The 14,713-nt window shown below is 39.9% G+C and overlaps 2 protein-coding genes across 3 annotated transcripts in view; one reads left to right on the top strand and one right to left on the bottom strand.

Moving 5' to 3' along the window:
* psmd2 (proteasome 26S subunit ubiquitin receptor, non-ATPase 2) overlaps positions 1-9,526 on the top strand; it is a 50,584-nt gene extending 41,058 nt beyond the window's left edge. Inside the window, exons 19-21 of the mRNA XM_069897090.1 lie at positions 2,459-2,585; positions 5,622-5,740; positions 9,101-9,526. Of these exons, the coding sequence (XP_069753191.1) occupies positions 2,459-2,585; positions 5,622-5,740; positions 9,101-9,283 (429 nt within the window). The 3' untranslated portion in view covers positions 9,284-9,526. The remainder of the gene's footprint in view (positions 1-2,458; positions 2,586-5,621; positions 5,741-9,100) is intronic.
* Positions 1-14,713, bottom strand: part of LOC138742545 (endothelin-converting enzyme 2-like) — a 215,691-nt gene that overhangs the window by 148,470 nt on the left and 52,508 nt on the right. The gene's annotated exons all lie outside the window — the stretch shown is intronic.

Here is a 14,713-nt window from a genome sequence, read left to right as displayed (position 1 = left end):
TGAGGTTGACTTGTATGCCAGATATACTTTTAAGACCTTAAATTCAGCTCAACATCCAATCCATGCTGATCTGGCGTAGAAGTGAACCCTTAAAAAACCAAAAAAAATCCTAACTACGACAGATTCTCATTGAGATTTTTATTGAAAACAACACAATTAGAACCCTTCAAAATCACTATTATTGTCTGAAATCAACACATTTAGAATCCTTCAAAATCACTCTCGCTAGCTGAAGTAAAGATGGCAGCAAGCACATCCATGCTCTCACTATTTAAAGTCATCATTTGGGTCTCAGTCTGTATCTGATGAGGCAGTTTCATCTTAGTCGTCAGTGTCCCACAATAAATCATTTTCTGTGCCATCAATTGCACAAGAGATTCCACACTTTTTAAATGATTTTATCACAGTCTCTACTTTAACTTTGTCCTGTGCCTTGAGCACGAAGTTATTCAGCATATCAAGTGGTACAGCACTCATTGCCCCGCCTTTTGTAAACTACTTTTCTGCACTCGACATCCATGTATTCCATCCCTTGCGTACCTGGTCTTTGAAAGGCTTGTTCAAGTAGACATCGAGAGGTTGCAATATAGACATCAAACCACCCAGGATAACTACCATACAAGTATTATGTAGTGCTAATCTACTTTTAATGTTCTCACTGAGTGGCTATGAAACATATCCCAGACCAGCAAACTCCATTCTTTGCTTAAACCGCCTAACCGCCTGTTCCACACATTGTCTATCCATAGTTTTACACCATTTTCACCCATCCTTTCTTTTTCATGAAAATGTACAAAAATACCTGCAGGGAATTTCATTTTCAGTTTAATTTTGTGTTGGGTCTTTGTTCCTTCGGCCATGATAACACCATGGTAAACCTGGTCCTTTCGTGGCCTGCACTTCTGGTTTGCAGTTTTATCACCTTTCCATTGCACTATTGCCTATCATGTCGAAATTCATAAGGTTTCACCCATGTTTCTGATATTTGTCAATGCAAACTGGTGTTTCTGCTGGTTCCATATAATAAACTTACAACTTTATGAACAAGATCTTTTGTAGTTTCCGTGCAATTTTTGTTTCGTAATACCAGATTTTTTTCCTGAAATAATTGCACCAGCCGACTGTAACCTTAAAATCTTCACTGAGGTCTGGGTGCAACTTTTGGGTGACAAGCAATCTTGCCTCTGTTCACGTACCCATTCTGTAACGTGATTTTCCAACTCTGGCCAATGAGTGATTCCTTTTCTCAAAGAACATTGCCTTTTTGGTATGTTTCTTAAAGTCTCTTCATTCTTCCTCCAATCTCTCACCAACTTCTTAAGCACATCAAATTTTATTGCAGCAGCTCAGTTGTTGGTTTTCCTAACCATTTCTATCACTTTCAACTTAAAGCTCACTTCATATTTTCGTGACGTGCTACATTGTGTTGATGGACCCTCCATGATATCAGCCAACTGCCAGCAGATCAATCCACGTGATCTATGGGGGTCGATGCATACGCTGGAAAATGGCCCCTCTCAGGCATCACAAGCTTTGTGGGTTGACTTTTGGGGGGCACCTCAGGCAGCCAGAAAATTGGGGTTGACTTGTTTGCCAGATTAACCATAAAACCCTTAAAATGAGCCTGAAAGGGGTGGGGGGGGGGGGGGGTCGACTTATATGGCGAAATATACAGTATTTATCATTTAAGTGTCATGAATGGTTTGAAGTGACTTGATTTGCAACTCAAATAATTTGTCACCTATTTTTCTCATTTTATGCCTTTAATCCCAAAAAGTAATTAATTTTAAAATATGATCATCGTCAATTTTGTCGCTGCTCCTCTATAAAATCATGTTTTGGAACTGTTCTTCTTGTCAATTGGTGTGTTTTGTGTTTTATGGGAAGTAAATTGATATAATCACTTTCGACGCTCATGGATAGGGCTCAGATGAATAATAGTTAATGATCAAGGTACAGTAGAAAATTTGTATGAGCAAAACTGGATGCAAGCAAAATAACTTGTGCCTTCAAAAAAGGAGGATAATATTGTCTGAAATGGGCAGGTGTAAAGGCCTTACACTTGAGATGGTAGATTTTTTTTATTGATGCACTTTTTTTTCAAAATAGTCTGTGTTAACAGTGAATACAAAATCTATTCTATTGGAAGTGTTGTGCTTTCATTGCCATGACGGTATTTTTTTTGTCACATTATGTGAGCTTTCATTAAATTATGCTATTTAAATCACAATAATTTGTTCAGTTCTTACTTAGAACACTAGGTGGAGCAATGTGATTCACTCGAATGGAAAAAAAGTTGCAGTAGCCATCTTGTCCAGTTGCAAGTCAATCATATGGCACTAATTTTTTAAAAAAAAAGGACAAATATATCTGGTTTGGCTAGAGGTGATTAGTTGTCTTGTAATAATACTTCACTAAAAATTTGATGTCAAAACTCTTGTTTTGTTCTTGTATCTAGGGTTTGACACACCTTGGAAAGGGAACACTCACACTCTGTCCATACCACAGTGACAGACAACTGATGAGCCAAGTAGCAGTGGCTGGTCTTCTCACTGTACTGGTCTCTTTCCTTGATGTGAAAAACAGTAAGTTTTTACTAACTGTGTTAACACCCTTTACAGGTGGTTAACAGAATTATCTAATATTTTGATGTCTAAGAATGGAAAGAATGTAAAATTAGATGAATCTGACTTTGAAATAGGGCCTCAACGTTACACTTTAAGGCAGTATAAATTCTTTTCCCTTCTGAATCTCTTAAATAAAACCAATCACTTTACATCTGGAGATTAACCCCAATATTTTGAAGCCACTGGTTTAAATGTCTGAAATAACAAGTTTTAACATAATTCAAGAAATAGAAGTGGATATATGCCATTCAAGGAGAGCAGTCAATTTCCCTGCAGTCCCAAAATCACATAATTACCATGCAAAATCACAGCCTTGAATATACTTAAGGACGCGGCATCCATTGGAGAATTCAAACGATTCTGTTTTTTCACCTAATATGTATCATTAATTACTGAAGCAATTTTTTATATTGTTTAAAAAAAAATTGCAACAATTTTAGTCACCACTGTTGACGGAAAGACATTTTCTATTCCCATTGATATTCTTAAAATATTTCAGATTACTAATAGCTCAAGTTTCAGTGGTTTGTATATTTTTTAACTTATGAGGAAGCAATCAGCATTTTGTTCAACATAATATTATACTAAACTGTAGTCCTTAGGCTGGTTGATAATGGGAGCAGACATTTGGCAGTAACTTTGAGTTTGGTGAGTAATTAGTTAAAGGTTTTACTTGAAGTAATCGGATCAGTAACCCATGCTGACAAGTGCCTCAATTTATAGAATTCTCAAGTGTAGTAAGTATGAAAAGTTTGTGAATATGTTCGGCATCTCATTGATTTGTAAAATCAAGTTATTTGTTTCCTTATCCCTATAATTTGTTAATAGTTAACTTTTATTTTTGCTAAAAAGATTTTTAAAAGAGGAATTGGGATCTTCTGTGTTAAATAGAAGTAGTCCATGCAAAACAAATTCTGCCATTTCAAGTTGAAATAAGAAACATTAAATGTTTCAAATTTAAAATGTTATCAGTCTTTTTTTTCATTCCATGGATCCTGTTTAAGATTATTTCCAAGATTATCTGGCTTTATTTCTGATTTCTTGCATATACAGCGCCTTGCTTGTGGAAACTCGTATCCTTTCTCACTACAGGTTGAACCTCTATTATCTGGCGCTTTGTGGTGCGGCACATTTTGAATCTGCCACTACGCTAATTGTGCCGCCACACAGTATTATTTCCGGTGTTAAGCTTTGTTCTTTGTTTACATATGGGATTCACTTAGGGGCCAATTTCTGTTTTATGCCATTGCTGAATGGTCAAGTCCCACCGTTGCCAGATTAAAGTGGTTAAACCTGTATTGCATCAGGTTTGCTAAGAAGCTATAGTTGAATTGCAATAGCAATGTAAACAGTCCTGAATTGCAATAGCAATGTAAACAGTGTATTTTGCTTCATTAGAATAAATGTTACAGGACACCAGAACTTTTAAACCAGATTAATCATATCAAGCATGAATGAAGTTTAATTATAGAAAAGTTTAAGTATTAGCACCTAGTGAATTGCTTTTTGTACCAAAGCACAGACACTTATTGGGAAAATAAATTGCTGCAGTTGCTGGAACTCTGAAATAAAAACATAAATATGCAACAAGTTAAGCACCACTAGAAATGGGTATAGTTGAAGATAATCTAGAAATTAGCAATGAATAGATATATTACTTGGTTTTTTTTTACCTTACATATTGTTTCTTGATACACTGACCTGAGCATTTACAGAATTTTCTGTTTTATTTATAACTAGAAGTCCATACGTTTTAAATACAGGTACAGAGAAAATATGGGCAGACAACAAAATAAAAGCTCTTTGGAAGGATGAGATTAAAAGAGGTCCTAGGACAGGGCTACCCTAGCAGTAAAAATGCAGAATAATCTGAAATTACGAAAGGAATCACAAATGTAATTTCATTCCAAATTCTGATGGTGAATAATTGTTAGAATTTTTACACCATCTACTTGTTTATTTTCTCCAAAGATGCTGAATTTTTCGAACATTTTTTTAAAGCACTTATTATATTGTTGAATTTTGGAGCCTTGGCTCCAGAAATGAAATAGGTTCTGTAAAATAATTTAACTGGTTAATAGGCAAAGCTTGTACCCAAAGAAAAATGCCTGTTTTGTGGGAGGAGGGGGGGTGTAAAAAGTACTGATTGGCAAAAAGGGAAACACATTGATATTGGAATAAAAAGCGTATAGAGGTTAAATGAATAAATCCGTTATTTTTTAATGTGAATTTCTGTAAACACCACTGTAGCAATTGAAGTTTCTTTTCATTTACTAGCTTTGCTGGCAAGGCAGGATTTATCTCTTGTCAGTAGATGAGCCACTGCTGCAGGTAATGTAGAAGCTTCTAAGATTTAGAGCCAGTGACCACAAAAGAATGAATAATGTATTTCCAAGACATTATGGTGTTTCACTTGGAGGTTAATGCAGTTCATGATTTTCTCATGCATCTGCTGCACTCATCCTCCCAGGCATGTTTGATAGTGGCTTTGCAAAAGCCTTGGTAAGTATCTGAAGTGGATTTTGAAAATACTACATATTGCAACCATTGTTTAATAATGCTGGAATGGTGGGTGAAGTACTGATCAAGTGGGCTGCCTGGCCCTGGATATTGAACTCCTTGAATGTTGATGGATCCAGGCAAATGGACCATCATACTGGGAAAATCTTGCTTTTGTTTTACAGATTTTGCAAAGTCAGAAATGAAGTCACTTTCTATGGAGTACCCCATTTCTGACCTCTTGTAGCTATGGTATTTGAGTGCAATCCACTTGAGTTTCTGGTTAATAGTGACCCATCATATTGATCAAGAGATTAATGTAACTGAATGGTGGTTGAGATCTCTTGTTGAAGTTATTGTCTATTATTTGTGTAATATTGAAATGACTAAATCTGGGGAACACAATCTTTGCAAAGTTTGAAAATGTAGCAAGTTAAAATAGTAAAAAATTTTGAACTCTTATGAGCAGTCTAAAAATACTTTTTTTATTTGCAGTAATTCTTGGGAAGTCCCATTATATTCTCTATGGGCTAGTTGCTGCAATGCAACCTCGTATGTTAGTTACTTTCGATGAAGAACTCCATCCATTGCCAGTGTCGGTCCGTGTGGGCCAGGTATGAATGTAGATGCAAATCATCTTTGTTCTAAAATATATGCTTCCAATATTAGCTTTCTTAAAGAGTGTGAATTCACTGAAGCAAAGCACACATGTTCCAGAGGATTGAGTTTTTTACACTTATCAAAAATGCACAGGTAAGGGCAGTTTTGATTTAGAGATTCTAGGATGTAAATTCACATCTAATTCCCTCTTTTAATGTTTCTGATTTAACCAGTGTTCATTTGGGAGAAAAAAGAAGTTTTCTGTGCACTTGTAACATTTGTAAATTTTTCAAAAAGAAAGATAAGAAATACAAAACAACTTCCAATTCAAGAATTTACTAGGACCGATATTACTAAGAAATGAGGTTAATCAGTTGATACCCCATCAGCAGCAAAGCTAGAAAATGGTTGTAAAATAGTGAAGCAAAACTTAAATATTCCATTAATGTATCCTCTTTGCTGATGTTTTTTGTATATATAGTATCTCCATATATGTGTACATACACCCACACACACACCCACCCACACACACACCCACCCACACTCACACCCACCCACACACACACCCACCCACACACACCCACCCACACACACACACACCCACACACACCCACCCACCCACACACCCACCCACCCACACACCCACCCACCCACACACACACCCACCCACACACACACCCACCCACACACACACCCACCCACACACACACCCACCCACACACACACACACCCACCCACACTCACACCCACCCACACACCCACCCACACACACACCCACCCACACTCACACCCACCCACACTCACACCCACCCACACTCACACCCACCCACACACACACCCACCCACACACACACCCACCCACACACACACCCACCCACACACACACCCACCCGCACACACACCCACCCGCACACACACCCACCCGCACACACACCCACCCGCACACACACCCACCCGCACACACACCCACCCGCACACACACCCACCCACACACACACCCACCCACACACACACCCACCCACACTCACACCCACCCACACTCACACCCACCCACACACACACCCACCCACACACCCACCCACACACACACCCACCCACACACACACCCACCCACACACACACCCACCCACACTCACACCCACCCACACACACACCCACCCACACACACACCCACCCACACTCACACACACCCACCCACACACACACCCACCCACACACACACCCACCCACACACACACCCACCCACCCACACACCCACCCACCCACACACCCACCCACACACACACACACCCACACACACACACACACACCCACACACACACCCACCCACACTCACACCCACCCACACTCACACCCACCCACACTCACACCCACCCACACTCACACCCACCCACCCACACTCACACCCACCCACCCACACTCACACCCACCCACACTCACACCCACCCACACTCACACCCACCCACACTCACACCCACCCACACTCACACCCACCCACACTCACACCCACCCACACTCACACCCACCCACACTCACACCCACCCACACTCACACCCACCCACACTCACACCCACCCACACTCACACCCACCCACACTCACACCCACCCACACTCACACCCACCCACACTCACACCCACCCACACCCACCCACACTCACACCCACCCACACTCACACCCACCCACACTCACACCCACCCCCACTCACACCCACCCCCACACCCACACTTACCCCCACACCCACACTTACCCCCACACCCACACTTACCCCCACACCCACACTTACCCCCACACCCACACTTACCCCCACACCCACACTTACCCCCACACCCACACTTACCCCCACACCCACACTTACCCCCACACCCACACTTACCCCCACACCCACACTTACCCCCACACCCACACTTACCCCCACACCCACACTTACCCCCACACCCACACTTACCCCCACACCCACACTTACCCCCACACCCACACTTACCCCCACACCCACACTTACCCCCACACCCACACTTACCCCCACACCCACACTTACCCCCACACCCACACTTACCCCCACACCCACACTTACCCCCACACCCACACTTACCCCCACACCCACACTTACCCCCACACCCACACTTACCCCCACACCCACACTTACCCCCACACCCACACTTACCCCCACACCCACACTTACCCCCACACCCACACTTACCCCCACACCCACACTTACCCCCACACCCACACTCACCCCCACACCCACACTCACCCCCACACCCACACTCACCCCCACACCCACACTCACCCCCACACCCACACTCACCCCCACACCCACACTCACCCCCACACCCACACTCACACCCACCCACACTCACACCCACCCACACTCACACCCACCCACACTCACACCCACCCACACTCACACCCACCCACACTCACACCCACCCACACTCACACCCACCCACACTCACACCCACCCACACTCACACCCACCCACACTCACACCCACCCACACTCACACCCACCCACACTCACACCCACCCACACTCACACCCACCCACACTCACACCCACCCACACTCACACCCACCCACACTCACACCCACCCACACTCACACCCACCCACACTCACACCCACCCACACTCACACCCACCCACACTCACACCCACCCACACTCACACCCACCCACACTCACACCCACCCACACTCACACCCACCCACACTCACACCCACCCACACTCACACCCACCCACACTCACACCCACCCACACTCACACCCACCCACACTCACACCCACCCACACCCACTCTCACCCCCCCACTCCCACCCACACCCCAGTAGCAACAGCAAACCACTTTTGTAATAGTGTTAATCAACAACAAACAGCAAGGAAAGGCTTTTTAAGCATTAAAAAATGGCTGGCTACTGCCGATCACCAACATTTCCCCACCGAGGCCCCGCTTGTACCAGGAGCCTGATGGTCTCGCTCCTGCCCGGGAGCCCACAGTCTGCTGCTGCTGCCGGCATCCCAACGTCCCTGGTCAGTTCAGCTCAAAAAAATTTTGGATAAATGAGGATTTTCGAGAATCCAATTTTGGATCATTGGAGTTGTACTGTATATGTAAAAAACACACAGACATTGATGTCTTAATTGTGTCAATCAAATGGAAAAAAATTGCTCAAAATAACTAAATCAGTAGTATTGCATAAACAAACTGTCAGCACTAAAAGAATGCGTGAATGAAGTGAGGTGTGTACACATGCTGTTTTTGTTTTTATCTGATTTCAATCTGTGTTTTGTGTTGGATACAGTTATAGGGAAATTGCATGGGATTGGGAATGCAAAATATGATACAGATTATTAAAGATCTGTTAATTTTTTTTGATGCAGGCTGTGGATGTTGTAGGACAAGCAGGAAAGCCCAAGACTATCACAGGATTCCAGACACACACTACACCTGTGTTATTAGCACATGGTGAAAGAGCTGAGTTGGCAACTGAAGAGTACATACCTCTAACCCCAATCCTTGAGGGCTTTGTTATTTTACGTAAGAATCCCAATTACAGTGTGTAGTTTGTAGCTAACATTTGGCCCTCTGTACATGGAATTTAATTTGGAGAAGAGTCACCAATGAATTTATGCCCGCAATTACTGCTGGTCCTTTGGTGATATATTGTCAACCTTACTCTTGAGTCAGTTTTGAATATTGGTTCAGGGCTTCTATATTTTGTATTACTTTACCGCATGATGGATGTACTTCATTAAATTTTGTTATAATTCTACAGTATCTAAATAAACTTATTTCTGGTCCACAAATGCAGGTTTGTTTGCAATGATGGTATTTCGGTATGACTTTTCTATTTACATTTTTAACTAAAATGTTATCACTGGATATGATGTGACGCAAGTACATTCAACTAGTTATCAAAGAAGGTGGCATTTAGATCAGAAAGAAAATTTGTAAAACATGTTGTACAAACATGATGAGAATGAAGATGGGGCAGCTAAAGGATAAAGGAGGCAACATGTGCCTGGAGGCAAAGGAAGTTATGGAGGTCGTAAATGAATACTTTGTGTCAATATTCTCAAGTGAAAAGGACTTTGATCATGATGATGTCAAAATTGAAGAGGCCTGTGTGCTGGACAATATGGGGATTAAGGTGGCAGAAGTGTTGGATTTTCTTAAAAACATCAAGATTGGTGTCCCCAGTGCTGGGGGCAATATACTGCTGTGGGAAGTAAGAAAAGAGATAGCTGGGACATTAGCTATGATCTTTGAATCCTCTTTGGCCACGGGGAGGATTGGAGAATGGCAAATGTAGTTCCCTTGTTCAAAAAAGGTAACTGGGAGGATCCTGGGAATCATAAACCAGTGAGTCTTTCATCAGTGGTGTGTAAACTTATGGAGAGATTTCTTAAGAATAGGATCTATGAGTGTTTGGAGCAGTAGTCTATTCAAGGACAGTCAGCATGGCTTTGATGAGAGAAGGTCATGCCTCACAAGTCTAATTGAGTTTTTTGAGGAGGTAACAAAAGAAATTGAGGGTTGGGCAGTAGATGTGGACTACATGGATTTTAGCAATGCATTTGACAAGGTCCCCCACGAGAGACTTATCCAGAAAGTCACGAGTCACAGGATCAATGGAAGATTGGCTGAATGGATAAGTAATTGGCTTGTAGGAAGAAAGCAGAGAGCAGTAGTGGAAGGAAAGTATTCTGCCTGGAGGTCGGTAACTAGTGGAGTGCAGTAGGAATCTGTTCTGGGACCCCTGCTATTTGTGATTTTTTTTAATGAGGCAGAAGAATGGGTCAGTAAGTTTGTGGATGACACGAAGGTTGGAGGAGTGGTGGATGGAGCTGAAAGTTGTCGAAAGTTAAAAGAGGATATAGGCAGGATGCAAAGTTGGGTAGAAAAGTGGCAGATGGATTTCAACGCCACTGGTAAACGCGTCTTATGAGGCAAGGTTAGCAGTGCTGGGACTTTTCACTTTGGAGCACAGAAGGATGAGAGAAGATTTGATAGAAGTCTATAGATTATGAGAGGCATAGATAGGATGGACAGCCAGCATCTGTTTCCTACGGCAGGATCATCAAACACCAGAGGACATAACAGACTGTTCTCGGATCCAGAGGAAGCGCTAGAATTCGCAGAAAGTTTGCAGAACAGAAGAAGAGATGAAGAGGTGTAATAAGAATGAAGAATGGCAATAAAGTACAATGTATATGTAAAGAACTGAAGAGGTAAAACAGAAGGGAAGGAAGGAAGTATGGTTGGGAAAAAAAGGAGCTTTGTTATATGTTTTTTTTAAAAAGTGTTTTCTGGAGGGGAAAAGGGAAAAACCGTCACTGCAAAATCAGTTGACGCTGCAAACAAGATCGCAATCCAAATGAATAGGGGAGTTGTTGCCTGGCAAGGGATAAGGGGCAACTCAGAGAGGGAGGAGACTTTTGGGGTTAAGGTATGGGAACCGCGGGGGTACTTTATGTCTTAAATGTGTTGTCATACATTAAGTTTAATAAGGGAAAACTAAGAGATGAAAATGGGGAAAAGGGGGATGGAGGTGGCGAAGAGGTGGAAAAGAAATATAAGCAAGATATAAGATGGCCATGTTGAACTATATGACTATAAACATTAATGGAATACAAAACCAAATTAAAAGGAAGAGGCTACTAAATTTATTGAAGAAGGAAAATATAGATATAGCATTTATGCAGGAAAAACATAAAACTGAAGCGGAACATAAAGAGAGACTGGGTAGGACACGTAGTGGCAGCATCTTATAATTCAAAAGCTAGAGGTGTAGCCATACTATTTAACAAAAATGTACCAATTAAAATAGAGGAGAAAATACTAGATCCAGCAGGGAGGTATGTAATGATAAAATGTCAGATATACTCAGAATTTCAGAATTTGCTCAATATATATGCGCCTAACGAGGAGAATCAAAAGTTTATGCAGGATATTTTTTTAAGATTGCAGACACATAAGGAAATATGTTGATAGGAGGAGATTTTAATGTTAATTTGGACCCATTGTTGGATAAAACTGGACAAAAGACAAGTAATAAGAATAAAGTAGCCAAATTTATGGTTAAATCAATGCAGGAAATGAAACTTGTGGATTTATGGAGGAGGCAGCACCCAAGAGAGAAGGAATGTTCATATTATTTGAGTAGGCACAAAACTTACTCGAGGATTGATATGTTTTTATTGTCAGCCCATATTCAAGGGAGAGTTAGGAAAACTGACTATAAAGCTAGACTACTATCAGATCATTCACCCCTATTAGCAATAGAACTGGAGAACATTCCACCAACAACATATAGATGGAGGTTAAACTCCATGCTACTTAAAAGGCAAGAATTTAGGGAGTTTTTTGAACACCAAGTTAAAATATATTTTGAAATAAACACAGAATCAGTGAAAGATAAATTTATATTAAGGGACGCAATGAAAGCCTTCATTAGAGGGCAGATAATACGTTATGTAACTAAGATGAAAAAGGATTACAATCAGGAAACAGAGCAGTTGGAAAGGGGGATAGTAAGTACAGAAAAGAAATTAGTAAAAAGGGATAACAAAAAGGAGAGAATTAACGGACAAAAAAATAAAATACGAAACATTACAAACGCATTAAGGTGGAGAAGAACATAATGAAAACAAAGCAAAAGTATTACGAACTGGGAGAAAAAAAACACATAAAATATTAGCCTGGCAAGTTAAAACAGAACAAGCTAAAAGAATGGTATTGGCATCAAGGAAACAGGACAAACAAATTACATATAATCCAACAGAGGTTAATGAAAATGTTATGAACAATTATACCAAACTGAACGAGGGAAAAGAATACAAAATAGAGGAATTTTGTCAAAATTGCAAGAAGAGGAACAAAACAAACTAATAAAACCATTTGAAATAGAGGAAGTACAAGATATATTTTTAAAAAGCTGCCGAACAATAAAGTACCAGGAGAGGATGGATTTCCAATAGAATTTTATAAAAAATTTAAACAGTTATTAATTCTTCCTCTCCTGGAAGTAATGAACCAGGTAGAAGAAACATAAAATTTGCCAGATTCATGTAAGACAGCAATAATTACAGTAATACCAAAGACTGGGAAGGATCCATTAACACCAGCATCATATAGACCAATATCTCTACTTGACTCAGATTAAAAGATAATAGCAAAATTATTAGCAAACAGATTGGCGGATTGTGTACCAAAAATAGTAAAACAAGATCGAATTTGATTTATTAAGAAAAGACGAACAGTGGACGATGTCTGTAAATTTATTAATCTAATTCATGCAGTTCAAGGAAATAAGAAACCAACAGTGGCTGTTGCTTTAGACGCAGAAAAAGCTTTTGACAGTAGAGTGGAACTACTTATTCAAAGTATTACAGAAGTTCAGTCTACCAGAAAAATATATAAATTGGATTAAAGCATTGTATAATGGACCATTGGCGAAAGTAGCAGTAAATGGATATGTATCGAATCAATTTAAATTAAGTAGGTTAACTAGACGGATGTCCACTATCCCCCTCATTTTTCGCCTTAGCAATAGAACATTTGGCAGAACTGATAAGAATAGAAAATGAAATAAAAGGGATAAAAATAAAGGAGGAGTAAAAAATTAGCTTTGCTGATGACATTATAGTATACTTAACAGAACCAGAGTTATCAATAAAAGAATTATAGAAGAAATTGAAGGAATATGGAGAAATATCGGGGTACAAGATCAATGCAAATAAAAGTGAAGTGACGCCAATGAGTAACGCAGATTATACAGAATTTAAAAAAGAATCACCATTTAAATGGCAAGCACAAGTAATCCGATACCTAGGGATCAGGTTAGATAATAATTTAAGCCACTTGTACAAACTAAATTATCAGCCACTAATAAAGAAATTACAGGAAGACTGAGAACATTGGAAAGAACTGCCATTAACGTTGATAGGGAGGGTGAGCTGCATTAAAATGAACGTGTTCCCAAGGATACAATACTTATTTCAAACGTTACCAATTCCCTTAACAGAAAAATTTTTTCAATGAACTAAAAGAGAACAATAAGGAAATTCTTGTGGAAAGGGAAGAAACCAAGGGTAGTATTAGATAAATTAAGAGAGGTATAATCAAGGTGGTTTGCAGTTACCAAAGTTTAGAAATTATTATAGAGCTGCCCAATTAAGGTATTTATCAGATTTTTACCAGACAAGGGAAAAACCAGACTGGACTAAGATAGAACTAGATAAAATAGGCAAGAAGGTACAGGAACTTATAAAGTATTAGGATGAAAAACTGGTGCAATATAAAAACTCACCAGTATTGCATCATTTACTTAATACATGGAAGAAGATCTACTTAGAAAGAAGAAAAACGAATGACCAAATACCAAAATTATTATTGACGCAAAATCCGTTAATTCCTTTTACAATAGATAATCTTTCCTTTAGAGAATGGGAGAGAAAAGGAATCAAAAGAATAGAAAATTGTTTTTTGGGAAATAATTTATTAACATTTGAACAGTTGAAGTACAAATATGGAATAACTCATGGTACAATGTTTGCATATCATCAATTGAAAGCTTATTTAAAGGATAAATTGAGAAACAACTGAAGAAAGCAGGTTTGAATATGTGATTACAGACAATGATAATTAAAAGATTTATAACGAACATGTACATTAAGCTGCAAGATAAGGAGAATGATAAAATAAACTATAAACCTAAGCTGAAGTGGGAAAAAGATTTAAACATAAAGATAAAAAATGAAGTATGGGAAAAGCTATGTTCTGGAACTATGAAAAATACTATAAACACAAGGTTACGTATGATACAATATAATTGGTTACACAGGGTATATATTACTCCTCAAAAATTTTAAAAATGGAACTCAACATTATCAGATAGATGTTTTCGCTGTGGGAAGGAAATGGGAACAACATTACATGCAACTTGGACATGTGCGAAGGTGAATACGTTTTGGGAAGAACTAAATCATATA

The sequence above is a fragment of the Narcine bancroftii genome, chromosome 9 (assembly GCF_036971445.1).
Source record: "Narcine bancroftii isolate sNarBan1 chromosome 9, sNarBan1.hap1, whole genome shotgun sequence".
Lineage (NCBI taxonomy): Eukaryota > Metazoa > Chordata > Chondrichthyes > Torpediniformes > Narcinidae > Narcine > Narcine bancroftii.
The sequence above is the reverse complement of the archived record's forward strand: the minus strand, read 5'-3'. Positions and strand labels throughout refer to the sequence as shown.